Source organism: Pavona decussata, unplaced genomic scaffold (genome assembly GCF_977016875.1).
Source record: "Pavona decussata unplaced genomic scaffold, jaPavDecu1.1 SCAFFOLD_72, whole genome shotgun sequence".
Taxonomy (NCBI): Eukaryota; Metazoa; Cnidaria; class Anthozoa; order Scleractinia; family Agariciidae; genus Pavona; species Pavona decussata.
In genome coordinates this window covers 1755013-1772663 of record NW_028145491.1, presented here as the reverse complement: position 1 = coordinate 1772663, position 17651 = coordinate 1755013, and the positions used below count along the sequence as shown (strand labels likewise).

The 17651-nt window shown below is 38.4% G+C and overlaps 1 protein-coding gene across 1 annotated transcript; it reads right to left on the bottom strand.

The window, feature by feature from the left end:
- Nucleotides 1–584: 584 nt before the first annotated feature.
- On the bottom strand, nucleotides 585–2194 carry LOC146476899 (uncharacterized). The gene is made up of 4 exons (XM_085113894.1): nucleotides 1997–2194; nucleotides 1728–1790; nucleotides 1362–1628; nucleotides 585–822 (listed from the first exon to the last, which is right to left on the bottom strand). Exons 1-4 carry the CDS (start codon nucleotides 2192–2194, stop codon nucleotides 736–738), a joined length of 615 nt encoding a protein of 204 aa, XP_084970020.1. The 3' UTR covers nucleotides 585–735.
- Between the last annotated feature and the right edge of the window lie 15457 nt (nucleotides 2195–17651).

Sequence of the window (17651 nt, the reverse complement as noted above, 5' to 3'; positions counted from 1 at the left end):
TGGTAGATCCGGAAACAGTCTCCCTCACACAAGACCTCACAGCGTTCGCAATAGTTTGCTGTCTTTGTGTCTTTGTACTTTCCATTGGGTTTCTTCTCCTTGGCACACACTTTGCACCTCCCTCTTGCATTCCCTTTCTTTGATCCAGTGCCAAAGTGCTTTCCCTTGAGCCTGTCCAAATCAGGTGTTGGTCTTCCAGGTCCAGGGAATTCTGGCTGAATTGTACGCTGATCAACCAGTGATTGCACCAACAGCTGAGCCAGGTCAAGTCTCAAGCGTTTCTGAGTAACTGCATCTCGTGCTTTGAATTTTAAGATTTGAAATATGTTCACAATGCTTAGCTCAAACAGCCTCCAAAACAGATTTTTCCACCACTTGATGGACTTGACATTCAAGGAATAATATGTCAAAAGCTGATCATTCCTGTCAATGCCATTCATAAATTGGTTGTAGGAAAGAATGATTTCGGGTTTTCTTGGCATGTCATGTTCCACAGAGTTCCCATGGAATGTGGAAAGGGCAAAGAGATCCCTTTTATCTTTCCATCTCATGACGGTAAGATTGTTGTGCTTGAGGAATGAGGACTGGCCTTTCTGATAAGCTTCCGTGTTCTTAGTCTTGAGTTGGTTTGGCATACCCTTCCGATCTTGTCGGACTGTACCACAAGCAAGGGTGTTCCTCTCAAACAGCTCTTTGAATAAATGAGCAGAGCTGTAAAAGTTATCGACATAGAGTCTATACCCTTTTGTCCAGGTATGGATCCAGTAAATCCATCACCGCACGTTTTAGCGAGTCCATGCTCTGGAGTCCACCCATCACGCCCTGTGTAGATTTGAAAATTGCACACATACGGATAAACCGAATCTGCTAAAACCCAGTTTTTTACAGCAAATTTCACTGGTTTTGCTGGCATATATTGAATAAAGCCTATTCGACATCGAGTGCCAATCATTTGCTCATTAATGCTGATCTCTCTATGAGGTGTCCATAGATTTCTAAATTTAGAAATCATATGATCAATCACAGGTTGCCTTTGCAAGTTTGTCGTTCGGATACAGAGTCTCATTGGCAACAGTAAAATACCGGCTTATTTGTTGAAAACGGTCTCTGCTTATGACAGAGGGAAACCATGGATGCAACAAAATTTGCTCAGTGGAGAAAAAATCTGCGACAGAGGGTAAGTTCACCAGTCCCAGGGCAATTACTATGCCCAAGTATGCCAGAATTTCTTCAAAAGTCACTTTAGTCCATTTCATATTAGTGGGCTTTGCGAGCCTGGACTGCCTTGCATATCTGTTTGTTTCAGTCACTCAGCTCTGTACTAAAGTGTCTGGGATAAACAACTTGAAATGATCACTCACAGATTCAGCCATCATAGCTGCTCGTGATGGTCCCGGAATTTCATTGAATGTAACGTTCTCACCAGGATTCCGCTCTACACGTTGAAATTCCTCCCACTGAATATCTGGTAATACATCTCGTGGTGGATTCCGTCCTCTACCTCTGCCTCTACCTCTGCCTCTTCCTCCACCTCTGCCTCTTCCCCTGCCAAGGCCTCTTGCCCTCCCTCTACCTTTCACCACTCCAACAACAGCAGCCAAACATTCATCTGCACTCTCTTCAGATGACTAAAATAGAAACAACAAGAGAGTCACAAAACCACGAAAAAATAGTTTACATTTTATTATAGATATCAAAATAACAAAATTAGTGCAATTACAACTTACACCACTTTCCTCTGGTATCACAGCATCCCCTGAGTCCTCAGAGTCTTCATTATCTTTTGACGCCTAGATAAAAATAATGCGGGAAAGAATAATCAGTTGTTTGTGGCTAAACATAAGCATGCAAGTTATCCGATTGAAAATTGTCGATCAAATTTGTGTATAAACGATAGCTATAAAGTTATTCTCAAAATCAGCCTTCATAAACTACAAAAATCAACTTTCGACCAACAAAAACAAACAAAATCTATAAAAAGACTTGCTGAATTCACTTCTCGATCCATCAGGAGCATGGGTACTCTTTCGTGTGCTGGAATATTCCTCATTTGCCGTGGCAATGTCAACACATGACCCTTTTCATCTTCGGTGTCTCCAACAAAGTCATCATGACCACTGTCCATTTCTTTTTCTGAATCACCCCAAGCAACTTGTTCTATAACCTCTTCCGTGCTAAATCTAACCGCCGTCATCTTTGTAGGAAGTCCATACTCAACTCCGAATGAAAAAGTACGAAAAAACGATGAAGAAATGGCGATCGAATCGAAAATTTGCTCGTGTTTGCTTCAAATCTATCCCAAAAGGAATTGCAGGCTTTAGGTCGCGTGTTGGTACTTCATACAAGATATCATAAGGCGTCCTCTTTGTTCGGGTCGTATACGACCCGATCCGGAGCGCAAGGGTTAAAGGCCAAACAATGACTTGCCACTACATTGTAAGTAAATGTAAGTTAATTAATTATGTAATAATTACAAGGTAAATGGCAAAACCTAATAACAATTAAGGCTTGTTAGCTTGGGTTCTCTCACGAGAAAAGACAAGATGAATAAATTTAGACAACAGATGTAGGAAACGTGTCGACAAGAAAATTTGCAATTGTTGATAATGATTTTTTAGTTTTTTTTTTGCTGAAGGATGTAACAGATGAGGAGTTAGTATCTCAGAAGTAAGAGAGTATAAAAACTTTGAGCCTTGATATTAAACGGAAATTTGCCGGCTATTTGTTCTACATGATGGATGTAGGGAATTTGCATGCTTTCTATTGTAGCCGTGGAGTTGGTTGTTTCTTACGAATATCTTTTCAAATTTTAGAGGGAGAATAGAATTCTTGAACAAGAACACAAACTACCCTAGTTGTACCAAATGAATTTGTGAAATTTAAGCAAGTCTATTTGCTTAAAATGAGCATCATAATTGAACTAAAAGCAGAGTGGCAACTAAGGTTTTAAAATCGGATCATTACAATCACGAGCAGTCATGAACACTTAACTAAACTAATAACAATGATAATGATGATGATGATAATGCAAAAGTAACAGAGAGATTTAGGGCTTGTCGTTTTGGAGTCATCTTAACTCCATTATCAAGGGAAATAAGTTTATGAAACTGGATATTTCAATAGGCTGGAGCTGAACATTAACATGCTTATAGAAGGTTAAACAAATACTTTAGCACAAATTGAATCAGTTTAGTGCAGTTCTGGTTTGAGTTTGCATGTGAATAACATCTCATGAATGAGGCAATCAAATTTGTTTGTGCATTTCACAAGCATGTGAAACTGTTCTAAAAAATGCTGTGGTATCCGGTCATGTTGATGATGGTAGTGTTTGTGAATGGAGAATGACTTTCTTTTGTGTCTGTCTATACACTCATGCAGGTACGAATGGTTATACACACATATCCTGCATCACACAGGTTTCATTTAAATTTTTATACTACACATTGTTGCTTGACAATGGAGGGCTTGGCTTCTTGCACCTTAAGATCTTTGTTGAGCTTCCGACTTACAAACAGGTCGGATGGTGGTTCCTACTTTGAAACTTTACTAAATTACTGTTTCACAGCGCTCGCTGAACTCTGATCTTTAAACGGTAGGACGACTTTCGCAGTGTTTGTTTTCCCTTGTGACGATGGATAGATTATCGGTATGCCGGTTGAGCATGCTTTTAATTAGGCTCCATTTGTAAGGATCATCCATGTAGCTCTGGTAGTGAAGTAGGAGGCCTGTGTTGGTGGGCTTGATGTAAACTTTGGTTTTGATTTTGGCAGCTCGATCTCATTCTTTAGTGCACTCTATTGTTTCCAGATGACCCTTGTTCAGTGGTTATTCTTAATTTCTTTTACTGCAGCAGATATTGTTGCTTAATTATCTCTGAAAAAAGGCGTGGTAACCCCAATTTTATTTTTGGATTCCAATACACGTTGCTAAGATTTGCTTTTCCCGCATAGTCATAAACCACACAAAAAAACTTCTTTATTAGGCACCGTCCTTAAATGCATTCATTTTTGTCCCAGACGATGAAAGAAGGCGAATGTCATCGTTTTTAAATCCCGGGATTCTTCCAGGAGGTACAATGGCATTTTCTTCAGCTTAATTAGTGAAGAAGCTCTTTACGTCCTCAGTTACAGCTTGCGGCAAGGTGTTGGGTGGTACAGTCAACTCTCTCATAAGCCACCACCTTCGGGGCACGACAAAGTGGTCGCTTACGGGAAAGATCAACAAAATAAGCCTCATACTAGATTAGTTAATTAATTACACAACAATAATACCTTATCAGCCAAAATTAGGCAAATAGTTTCATTTTCTGCGGAGACTATCACATTTTTATTCCGTGGCTTAAGGAAAAGATTGAAACCGCTGGCATATTTCAAGTTGAACAGCGCCTTTTTTTAAGATAAAACTAGTGAGTAGCACATCTGGGAACTCTTATAGGTTTAAAACGATTTATTTTCTCCCACGCGTTTCATGTGACTAACGTCCACTTTGTCAGGAATTTTTACAATGCAATGTAAGTGACCTGTATATATACCTACATAAAAAAACTAAAATAAATTTTACATTACCTAAAACCGCACCTACGCTAGCGAATTTACATGTAGGAAACAGGCAAAAAGGTGTGCAAGGTCTGACATATTTTGTGCGTGACATAATTTTGGGGCCCACAGTTTTAGTTAAAACTGTGCCCCCCCCCCCCCCCCCAAAAAAAAAAAAAAAAAATTACAGCTTATTTACATAGATTAGCTAAGGTTACAGCAGACTTGTAACAAACAGTGCGATCCAAATCTACTAATATCTGGCTAATACCATGCTTGATATGTGTGTGACTGCAGTTAAAGGTTTTTTTTTTTTTTTGTATTTTATTTATTAATTGAAGTTGTTTACAAGAATTGATTTAGACAAAGCGGTTGTATATAGCTAATTACAAAAGTTTTATAATTAAAATACAGACAGTAGGAAATTAATAGATGAGACAATAAATACCAAAAAATAATAATAATAATAATAATAGTAAATAAATAAATAAACTACAAGCTACCAGATGAACTCCAATTATTTGAGTAGAAACTTTTTCCACTTAACGTCGTGAAAAGCACGTTTACCATTTGATTCAGCAATCGTCGTTTCAATTTGATATATTAGGGATACTTTTGCAAGATAGGTTCTTAGTGAAGGCGGGTAGCCTTTATTTCGACAGGAGTAAATATGCTGTTTCGCTAGAATCAAGAAATGATTAAGAAGATGAAAGTCTACTTGCCTTTTCCAGATTCCAAAAATTTTGTCAATCTCTGATAACGCTTCCACTTTGATATCTATCATATTGAGCCATTTAATTAAATCCTGCCAAAACTTGTTCGAGTAATCACATTCTATTAAGAGGTGTTCAATGGTTTCACTTTCTCTTTTGCAAAATGTACATAGACACGAAGATACCAGGCCGATTTTATGGAGAAATTCATTCGTCGCTAAATACCTATGTAACACCTTAAACTGGAATTCACGTGATTTGGAGTCTACAGTCACTCTAAAGGGAATACAATATATCTCTTGCCAATCTAGTTGATAATTATATTTTTCCGAGTATTTTGACTGCGTGGTTGGTATAATCTCGACCTTTGAGCGGGCTTCTTTGTTAATATTTTTCGAGATAGCTTTATCGAGACGAATGTTGTGACCATTCAAATGTAACTGAGCAATATTGGGAACCGAAGAATTGGATTCATAGTTATTGCATATTTTTAAATAATGTCGCCACTGTGTTGGTATTGTGTCTATAATCGCCATAAGCTGAAACTTTTCTTTAGGTGTAAATGACGCACTAGCCATAATTTGAAAGCCTGTGATAACATCATTCCCATCAGTCTTAAGATCCTCCAGTGTAATTATTCCTTTTTCAAACAATGCCTCGCAGAAAACAGACTTGCCTTGTATACAGATAAACTTATTATTCCAGATAACTGTGTTGTGTATCTCTTGGCACAATGCTTGTTCTGTTAACTTATTTGCGACTGAATATTCTGCGAAACATCGGAAACACTCTTCATAATATTTGGGTAATTGAATACATAATTTCTTTAGATCAAATGCACAACGCAAAATCAATTTCGATCCCACATTCTTCATATAATGGGATAGGATAATCTTTCAATTACTTTGTTGATTCTCATCAAATTTCTTACAACACATGATCCTTTGACTCTTTATTATTGATTCTAGATGGGGTGCTTTCAGTCCACCTTTATCCAAGTCAGATATGAGAGATAAACGTTTGACTTTGTCTTTCCCTTTCCAAATAAATTTAAAAAGTAATTTGTTGACCTCTGTCACGATATCTTTTTGCACGCAAATTAAACCGGCACGATACAGGAATATCGGTATCACAAATGTCTTTACAATCTGAATCCTCCCTAAAATAGTTAGATCTCTCCACTTCCACATTTGTAACTTCTCTTTGATTGATCTTAAAATCTCATCAAAATTTAACTTTTTCCTCTGACTATCATTATATGTAAAATACACACCTAAAATTTTAATCGTGTGCTTCACGCATATGTTTTTGGAGGAAATGACGGTTGCGGCCATAGAGGAGACATGATTACCTAAAAACATACATTCAGTTTTCTCGAAATTTATTTCGAGTCCAGAACACTTATTGAACAGATCAGCAGTATGAAGAAGAACTTCAAGAGATCTGGTATTTCTCAGAAAAGCTGTGACGTCATCAGCAAACATTTCTAATTTAATTTCTTCCTTGCCTACTAGAATTCCTTGAAGGTTTTTATTTCCACGCACGGTGATGGCAAGGGTTTCCAAACAGATAATGAACAAATATGGTGATAGAGGGTCGCCCTGTCTAATACCTCTACGTATGTTGAAAGGGCCTGTCGAAAAACCATTATTCATGACCGAACTAGTTATATTTTGATAGAAGGTCCTAATCCACCGCATGAAAGGAGGACCAAAGTTAAAAGCGGATAGCGTCTCTAACATAAAATTCCTATTAATCGAGTCAAAAGCTTTTTTCAAATCTATTGCTACCATTAAGCCTTGGATCTTTTCTCTTTCTGTAAATTCTAAAATATCATCTATTGCCCTTACTGCATCAAATATAGACTTTCCTTTTACATATGCATTTTGATTGTAGTGTACTATATCGGGTATCACCTTTTGAAGTCTCCTTGCAATTGCTTTTGATCCGATCTTTGTGTCTAAATTTATAAGTGAAATCGGTCTCCAATTTGAAATTTGTCTCCTGTCTTTTCCTTTCTTTTCTATAAGTGTTATAATCGCTTGCTTTTGTGAATTCGATAACTCGCCATAGTCAAAGGCACAATTTAGACTTTCTACTAATAACTTACCTAAGATACCCCAAAATGTTTTATAAAATTCTACAGTAAGTCCATCATTGCCTGGTGATTTATTTTCTTTGAAAGACTGAAGACTTTGAAGACATTCTTCCACTGTTAGTTTGCCCTCACACGTAGCTGCTTTCTCTGACGATAGTTTAGGGATTTCAGGATGTCGGAGGAATAAATTTGCACAGTCTAGCATGTTACCCTCACTATCGTACAAAACAGTGTAAAAATCTTCGAGTTCGTTCATAATTATCTTAGGATCAGAGCTTAAAGTTCCGTTTTTAGTAAATACTTTGCGAACACAGCTTTTAGCTTTTTTGTGAGATTCTAGACTTAAGAAGTACTTAGTGTTTTTTTCCCCCCTCTCATACCAAGACGCTCTAGATCGAATGATAGCACCCTTTGAAAGATAGTCAAAATGCGCGTCGTACTTACTTTTGAGAATTTCAAGCTGCTCAGAATTTTCTGTTGATGGATCGGCAGCGCACTTTTTCTGATAAAATGTAAGAGACGTTTCAATTTCAAGTATTTTTGCTTTTCTTAACCATGCTTTTTCTTTACTGTATTTCAAAGATACTTGTCTAATTCTATATTTTATTAGATCCCAAAGCACTCTTTTATCATTTACATCTTTGAACTCCACAATCCAAGCTGGGACGCTGTCCGTAATAAGTTTTATGTACTCTTCGTCCTAAGTTAAGTTAGAATTAAATTTCCAGTGGGACGGACCGTGTCTCTGTTCTTCAATTCCATTGAAAAGTAGTGTAATTGCTGAATGATCTGATTTTATAGACGGTATAATTTTAACTTGTTCAACTTCATCTTGACAGATGTCACTAATCAGCCAAAAATCGAGTCTTCTTTGGATCAAAGGTCTTGTTTGCTTCCAAGTAAACAGTCTTCCATCCGGATTTCTTATTCTCCAGATATCAACGAGGTCCATATCAAAACAAATTTCTTCAAGTACCTTAACCGACTCTTTTTGGGCTGGCGACCCACCCAGACAATCCAAATTAGAATCAAAAGTGACATTGAAATCGCCTCCAATGACAACTTTTTGCTCAGGGCTTGAGATTATACCATCCAACCTCTCCTGTAAATCTTTAAAATATGTGCACTGATCACGCACTTTATTTGGTGCATAAATATTGGCAAAAATATATTTAACTCCTTGCACAGTCGCATTTAAAATAATAAAGCTCCCAGCTGGATCACATAGGCACGATTCATCTTCAAAATCTAAATCTTTTCTTATGAGTGTCATCACACCACAGCTGTGGTTTGATCCGTGCGCGAAAAACATTTTCCCACTCCACTGAGTTCTCCATATATTCTCAATGTCTTTCGAGCTATATGTTTCTTGAAGGAAAATTATATCCGCTTTTTGTTTTTTTAACCAGACAAACAAAGCTCTCCTTTTTTCAGGCGATCGAATTCCACGAACGTTAAGTGAAAGAAGTTTGAAATTTACATTCTCCTTGCTGCTTGCAAATATATAATCAATGTGTCACAAAAACGAATTATTTTCAAAACGGTAGCTTCATGATAACCGCCTTTACACCAAACACGGAAACAATAGGACACATACATACAAAACCAATACACACACACACACACAAAAGAATAATAATGAGGTTCTAAAAGGGTCTTGAGATTTAAACCTAAATAAGACCCTTGAGACTTTGGACTTATAACAATGCCAGGTACGAAAAGAAACCGTGGCGAACTTAACTGTTTGAACATGCTAAATACGTGTTTAGATGGTATGCAAATTTTATCACAACTCTGATTTTCACCGAGCACAAGCGCCGTACTGATAAAGTAAATAAAGGTACACAAAATATTATATCGGTAGAACATTCTTAAAACTGATTAGAAAGGTAGAAAAAAACTTTAAGTAAATTTAGTGGTGCTCGAGAAAGCTTAATCGATATTTAGCTTTACAAAGACACAATATAGCTAGTTGCCACGACGATTTTTTTACCATAACAAAAAAGAAAGTGGCTGATCAGTTGTTACTACCATCTTGATGTGTTACAAGATATTCCGGCAAAGTGTTCACCGAGTATTTACTACTGTTAATAATCAGATTTTTACCTTTAATAAACACTTTTTCAATGTTCAACTCCTTTGCTTTCCTGTAGGCTGCTCGAAGTTTGGCTCGTTCTCTTGCCGATTCAGGTGAGAGATCTTTATCAATTGACACGGTGGCGAAGTGCGAACTTTTGCGAAGCTCTTTCCTCTTGAACCAAATTGACTCGGAATCCATGCGAGAGACAAAACGTGCCAATATCAGTCTCGGGCGAGGCTCTCCTTCTGATGTCGAGGAAGCTCCAGAGTTAGTATTGGGCTTTCCTGTACGGTGGATGGCATGAAATTTGATGTCAGAAGGTGCACCTAGATCGGATAAGACTTGCTTCACCTTTTGAATGCATTCCTCGTTCGTCTCCTGAGCGCTTTCTGGGATATTGTAGAAGCGCAGATTTTCTCTTCTGGAGTAGTCTTCTTGCTTCACCATTCGAACTCTTACGGCTTCCAAATCCTCCTTTAACTTCGCATTCTCTTCTGTGGTACTGTCGAGTTGCTGTTGTAGGGTTTTATTCTTTTCTTATAGCAAAGTGACCTCCTCCCAAACTGCGTTTAAGGACTTTGTAGCCTCGTTTAAATCCTCTCTGACAGATTTTATGTCGTTTTTAAGTTCAAGTTTTAGGGCTGCAATTTCTTCATTAATCTTGGTGAAGCCGTTCTCAATTCTATCCTGAATACTTATAAGTTTCTCAATTATTTGCGAGTCGTCTTCTACTTCTCCAGTTGACGAATTTGAGCTTCGCAAACGCTTTTTCTCTTTGGCTTTTGACGTTTTTGACATACTTCTAGTCCAATAAATTGTAAACTGCCGTTACTAATCTACTCAAGCTCACCGCATACCAATTCAATAAGGTTAAACAGATAAGGACGCCCAGGTTTTACGGAGCTAGCTCTTTCGTGCCCTGGCCGCCATGACAGTCAGCCCCAGTTAAAGGTGGTTTTAAAGACAGTAGTCTAGTTAACCCTTGCCCTATTGTTAGGTTTACTTCTAAGCCATCCATTCCTATCACTGTAACGTATTGCCCGAAACAGTGGAAACAAAAATCTGAAGGGATGCCCCCTCGCCCGTAGACGTTTCCAAAATTTCTCCCTAGTCTCAGCGAAGGACGCAAAGGAAGAACTATTTCTAGTATACCTCATTAATTCCCCCTTAATAAAGGCTTTCTCATTGCTAAAAGGGTGAAACGGCTCGAAAGGTATATACAGATATTTGTTAAGAGGCTTTTAAAAAGTTGAAAAATTCAGTATGTTTGGTGAAATATTTCTATGGAGAAACAAATGCAGAAAGGAGATGCCACTATCGCTAATACAGTAAGTAAGTATAATAAGATCTGTTTTGCTACCCAGAGTGTCAAGAAATTCTAGAAGGGTATCTTTAGGGCTATCCCAAATAGCCAGAATGTAATCTTTTATAGAGGTAGTTTCTTGGTGTTGCGGATCACTAAATGACGTCATGTTTCTCAGTACTAGCTGTTGTAGTGTTGTTCCAATATACCACCACTGTAGTCACTAGTCAACAGTTTTTGACGTGATTGTTCGAGACCTTAGTAGTCCATGAGCCAAGCTCTGAAAAGTGGCTAGAAATTGATTTTCGTTGCACCCCCCACGGGACATAGTGACTTTGGTATCAAATTAAAGCTTGGGGCCTGTATTTTACAAATCTACTTGTTGCCAATTATGTAACCTGTGCTTAAGCGAGATATGTGACTATTTTCATAGGGGGGTGGGCTGGGGGATTTTGCTTCCTACAAATTCCACACAACATTAAATGATTCATTAATCTGCTGAAACTCAACCAGTTTTATTCAAAATATTGTGCGCATACATTTTACACCATCCCCAAAAATTTGCGATATGTGTCATGCATTTTCATGTTTCTATGGAAACAGTTGCCATGGAGATCATTGAAGAAATGCAGAATTTTACTTTTCTGATCAACTGATATAGAAAACTTCGATAAATTAGTAGATATCTACAAATTTCAGTCAAAACCTTCGCATTATGCCGAGAATAGACTCTCTTCAATCGAGAAACTTTCATTATTATCTTTTCGACAGGATTTAAAGGTACTGAGGGCACCCATAGTTAAGACGTATGGGGTAGTAAGGAAGCATAATTTGCAGAAACTGTGGAAATTCATATCCCTCCAACCACTGGTCAATATCTCACCAAATATGCGTCGCTTATGTACCACACTTAGAATATCAACTTCGACACCGCAGAATTAGCTTTCTTGTTGCCATGGTAACGGTTTCTAGGGATGTCTAAATACCTCATGAAGTTGCTTTTAAGGCATATTTTCTAAAGGAAAACTACCTAGAACATTAAATAACCACTTCCAACTTGCTAAAGATGTCACATTTCAGTGAACATGTAATATTATTTAGTCATAAAACAACGGCTTGCTTAGCAATCAAGGACTTGTAAATGTCATTATCCAAGCAATGCTTGTGCTTAAATTCGTTCAACACTAAATTGCATTTATTGCGTAAGCAAGAATAGCAGTCACAGCAGTGTGTAACAGAAACTAGGGCTGAACCACATGAATTCCAAAAAAGCTAAACGAATGTTAACACTCATGCACATCTTCCTCATTGTCCTCATCTTTATCTTCGTCTTCATCTTCCTGTTCCAAAGAACCCCTTGCACAGAAGGGACCAAGTTGTCAATCTTTTAGTTGCCATCCTTGGACATTTGGATTTTGATCTTCAAAGGACCTTTGTAAGGAATTCATCTACAGATAGGCTAAATAGTTACCACGCTTTATGTGTTGTTTAAGAGCTACTTCTGTTGGGGGAAGCTGATAAGCCTGTATACTCGTGCTTTTACAGAACATCGTATCTGATCTCATTTATTCCTTCTTCGCCACTGCCACTGTACAATGGATGTGCACGAAATGCTCTACGTTTGCAGTTTGCAATCTCTTCACCTCCTCGTTCCACTTCTTCACCGATACCCTCAAGTTCGTCTGTCATGTCTCGTGTTGCCATCACAATCTTTAAGCCTTTCTTCTTTCCTTTCCCATGCCAACGAAGGTACTAACAGCGTCACTTGGCACACTGATGAGGTGAGATCTGCATCGTGTTCCACTTATCAATGATATGCATGCTCAGATAATTATTTGTCTGGTGGAAACACGCTAGAACTTCGATATCAGTATTTGATGAGCTTATGGCAACTGATGTGTGCCTACAGGACGAGGCATGATACGCATGCAAAAACAATTAAGTGTTAGCGTCTTCTTGGTTGCTTCAGAACTGCAAGGCAACACCGGGCAAAATCTTTTCAGCAACAACTTTAATTTTTGTACGGTTGTTTCCATGAGAAACATTAAGGGTACGTGCTATACTTGCTAGTTGCAAGGTCTGCAAAGCGATCAGCCACACTTTAGTGTTATCATTTGCAGCATTACCATGGCATCCATGATGAGAGCCGTTGTGTTAGGCGGTATGCTTGTCAAGCACTCCACCCCATCTTTTAGAAGTTTCGAGAAAACTGCCTGGTTAGTTTTAGCCAGCGAGCCATCTCACGTTGCCAGAGACCATGGGGAGAGACCAAGTTCATGTTTTAGTAGCTCTCGAAGATCTATTTGCCGACCCTGACCAATAATCAGTAAGCGAGCAAACAAGTTCCTGTCTCTTCTAAGAGAGAAATTCCTGCCTCCCGCTCTCATTGATGCCTTCTTCTATTCGTCGTGAAACATGCCTGAATTGAGCTTTGACGGTGTCTCATAGAAGCCAACATTCTTGGTGTGAAGATGATCTGTAACAAAAGAGACCCGCGCTACTCCCTTTCTCCTTTGCACCTTTGATGTATTATTATTATTATTATTATTATTATGTGCAGTTAAAAAACGTATGTATGCTATTATTATTATTATTATTATTATTATTATTATTATTACCCAAAAGATCACACTCAGGCTCTCTTCAGCAACAAATTACATACCCCGAACCAAGGCTGATGAGATCGTCAGACGGTTTGAACGGGTTGCACCAGTTTCGCGCAACTTCCATCACTTTCCTAACATCTGCCGCATTTCTTTGCATGCGTGTACAGCCAGTTTCCTTAAGCACTTTATCCTGATCTCTATCCATGGATACCATCACTGGAAGCGCTGCACGTGAGTGAGCCATCAACATCCATCTTTGGGCTACACCTTTCCGCATTAATACTGAATCCTATTACATCACCCTTCGTCTTCGTGTTGCTATTGACGGTGGTCTGCTCAATGGTTTGGCCAGGTGGTAGCTGAGAGAAACCATGGGATGTCGACCTATGAATGCCAAAATTTCCATCTGCCAGTAGCTGATGTGCCGCAGGGTGAGTATCTTAAAGGATCCCATGGTAACTAAGTAGACCGGTAAGTAGTGGGCAAAGTTGGTGTGGTCATAGGCAAAAAAACATTTGACAGCTGAATCTAGGTGGCGTTTCCAGTTGCCTTTCTTTGTAGCACAAAAGAAATCCGACAGCGTTGGCGCTATTTCTTCCATTGGACCATTGCTGTCTTCTGAGCACTCACCATAAAGACGGAAGAGCCTCAGGATCTCTGGATTTGGCAGTAGCTTATCAAATGTCTCTGCATCAAATGCTCTGCGAATCTCCCTCAAGGAACTTACGGGCATAGTTGATGGGCCTGTCATGCTTCTGGCGCCATGTTTCAAACCCCTGTCACTGCAACCGATGCATTACTTCAAAGACGATCTTAATAAAAGCACAAAGATTTTTTTATTATTCACTCAGTGAATCATAGAAAATTATTCTATGCAGAAAAGTGAGTGGGGGGGGGGGGGGGTGTCAAGGGGATCAGAACTTCTTCCACCTTGTACTCCCGCTTTCTCTCTTGTCTGTTGTGGTTCCCACCATAATGTGCCTGTTCTCTTGAAAACTATTGCACAGTGCTATTTCTCCGGTTGCTGCAACCTTGAGAATCCCTCTTTTCGTTTTCTCTTCTCCCACATCCCTTACATTCCCCACACCCATAGGCTTGAATAAAGCTTTTTCCTTACTTTATGTGTATGCACGGCCTGGGTGTAGTGCCCTCCTTCTAGTAAACCAGCTACAGAACCAGAGACGTCAATATACCAATTCCAACGGGTATATCAGCAAGACCAGCATCCTCAAACCGTTTTCCAATGGCTGCTACAAAGGCGCAGATTGTGTGGAAGGAGCCCAGCCGAACTACCAGACATCTAAACTGCTCCTCCAAATGACTTCAAGTGCTTTTGCGTAAGGATTAGTTTAAAAGAAGTTTGTTCATTTTCAAATGAAATACAGTCATAAAGTATTGATATATAACGTTTGAAAATATATAAACTTTTAAATTTGTTCTTACTTTAAAAAAGGATTAGGAGTTAAATACAGTAACTAGAAATGGAAGATAGTATGAGTCACAACTTGCCAAACTAAACTAAGATAACTCGTTGTAAAATGGCCTTAGACGTTTTTTCTGTTCTTGTTGACAAAATTTGCCATAACAGACTTGAGAACTCAATATACATTCAAAAGAGATATTGATGACATTCGCAAATTCACTGTTGCTAATTAAGAAAGATTCTTTTATGACGAAAGAATATTACATGTGGAACTGTTCACTGAAACATGAGATCTTTAGCAAGTTGGAAGTAGTTGTGCGCCTTCCATGCACTGAGGCCTGTGCAAGGGGTTCTTTGGAACAGGAAGATGAAGACAAAGATGAAGATTAGGACAACTAGGAAGATGTGCATGAGTATTAACATTCGTTTAGCTTTTTTGAAATTCATGTGGTTCAGCCCTAGTTTCTTTAACACACTGCTGTGACTGCTATTCTTGCTTACGGCAATTGATGCAATTTAGTGGTGAATGATTAAGTTCACAAGCATTGTATGGATAATGACATTTACAAGTTCCTGGATGCTAAGCAAGATTGTTTGATGACGAAAGAATCTTACATGTCAGGATTGTTTACTGAAATGTGAGATCTTTAGCAAGTTAGAAGTGAGTAGTTAGAAGTTTGAGTAGTTTTTCTTTAGAAAATATTCCTAAGAGGAACTTCATGAGGTATTTAGACATCCCTAGAAACCGTTGCCATGACAACAAGACAGCTAATTCTGAGGTGTTCAAGTTGATATTTTAAGTGTGGTACATAACCGACGCATATTTGGTGAGATATTGACCAGTGGTTGGAGGGATATGAATTTCCACAGTTTCTGCAAAATAATGCTTCCTTACTACCCCATACGTCTTAACAATGGATGCCCTGTACCTTTAAATCCTAAAGAAAAGATAATAATGAAAGTTTTTTCAATTTAAGAGAGTCTATTCTCGGCACAATGGGAATGTTTTGACTGAAATGTGAAGACATCTGCTAATTTATCGAAGGTTTCTATATCAGTTGACCAGAAAGTAAAAATCTGCATTTCTTCAATGATCTCCATGGCAACCGTTTCCATAGAAACATGAAAATGCATAACACATACTAAAAATTGTTGGGGGTGGTGTGAGATATTTACACGGAAAATTTGAATCAAATTGGTTGAGTTTCAGCAGAATTATGAATCATTTTATGTTGTGTGGAATTCACAGGTAGCAAAATCCCCCCAGCCCACCCCTCCCATGGAAATGGTCACATATCTCGCTTAAGCACAAGTGACATAATTGGCAACAAGTAGATTTGTAAAATACAGGCCGCAAGCTTTAATTTGATACCAAAGTCACTATGTCCCGTGGGGGACCTTCACGTCACCTTCAGGCACCTTCACGTCATTCTCCTCCTCTTTAAGTGTATGGCAGCACTATATAAAAGATCAATATGTCCTTACTCACGCAAAAAGAGGAGCTGGACTATTGAAACAGATAGAAAACTATCTTTTACTTAAGAGTGATAGAGGGTACTATTATTTCCACTCTCATATGTGCTAAGAAGTCTGCCAGTATATATATTGTATTAAGGTGCACATAACGCCAAAATTTTTTTCACGTAAATAAATATTTGCACCTGTTTGAAACTCATTGAGCCTTATTGTGCCCTTTTTTCAACCAAATCTTGACTTTTTATAGGCTGTAAAGGTTGCAAAATCTAGCCTTCATCTGTCCCATGAACGAGCTAGTAAGGGGCATGGGTGGGTCTATTCCTTACATGACGTCAAACTGCTTTGCATGCATTTTCACAAAGACTTAATACAATGCAAATCAGTTTGTGACGTCAAGTAAGGAATGGACCCATGCCCCTTACTAGCTCGGTCATGGGACAGGTGATGGCAAGATTTCGTAACTTTTACAGCCTTTAAAAAGTCAAGATTTGGTTGAAAAAGGCGCCAAATAGCGCGAATTTCTCTAGAAAACAATCCCCTTTTGTTCCAGTTAAGACACTTACAGCATTCTGTAAGAAGTCTGATATAAACAAATTTAATCAGCTGTTATAAGTTACGAAAAAAAGATGTACATTACTTGCAAAAACTTTCGGCGATTTTAATTTTGGACAAAAATAGTGTCCGAAAATAAAACCGTCCGAAATTTTTACAGTATAGTATAAAACTTAAAACTTAGTATAAAGTATGTTTTGGGCGACGGCATCACATGTCTCAGACCATTAAGCCACATTAAGCTTCAAAGCCCTTTGTTCCCTTTCTGGACCGAACTCTATAATTGAGACACTGCTTGTGGCATAAGCTTGATTGAGTTTGTGTTGTTTTCTCATTGGTGTATCCGGCTGTAAAACCTTGAAGGTACAGCGAAACTATCATTTTCACAGATTTTATTTTAGTGTAATTCATGTTTTTTAGTCGTAAATTTACTTTAAACATGTTTCAGTGCAGTGTCCGAAATTTTTGTCCGAAAAGAGGGAAAAAGTGTCTGATAATTAAACGTCCCAAATTTTTTGCAAGTAATGTACACTTTTCAACAGCTAAGCGACCGCTGTCATATAAAACCTTAAACCTAATACAATAAAATTGTGTTTTAGCTTTCCCTATTTGCGCCAGCTTTGTTTTGAATGTGTTTGTTTAGTCGACATTTAGCATTTATCTTTCCCTTGATGAACTTCCAGGTCTTCTCCTTTTCCACTGCAGATTCTAAAGGAAAGCGGCTAAAAACAAGCACCTTTAACGAATTAAGCCTTTTGCTATCAAAAGGGAGTTTGTTGTGGGTTCCATCGGTGTTACTGTTGCCCAGTTCCGTAGTAGAGAAGAAATACGGTAGAAGCTTAAGTGCGCATTTGTGCCGCTCGTG

Excerpts from the sequence above, each read along its gene's own strand:
- LOC146476899 (XM_085113894.1), bottom strand. The coding sequence starts at position 2,194 with ATGACGGCGGTTAGATTTAGCACGGAAGAGGTTATAGAACAAGTTGCT. Across the intron at positions 1,629-1,727 it reads TGATACCAGAGGAAAGTGGT|TCATCTGAAGAGAGTGCAGA; the intron begins GTAAGTTGTAAT and ends TTTCTATTTTAG. Across the intron at positions 823-1,361 it reads CAGCTATGATGGCTGAATCT|GGCGTGATGGGTGGACTCCA; the intron begins GTGAGTGATCAT and ends AAATCTACACAG.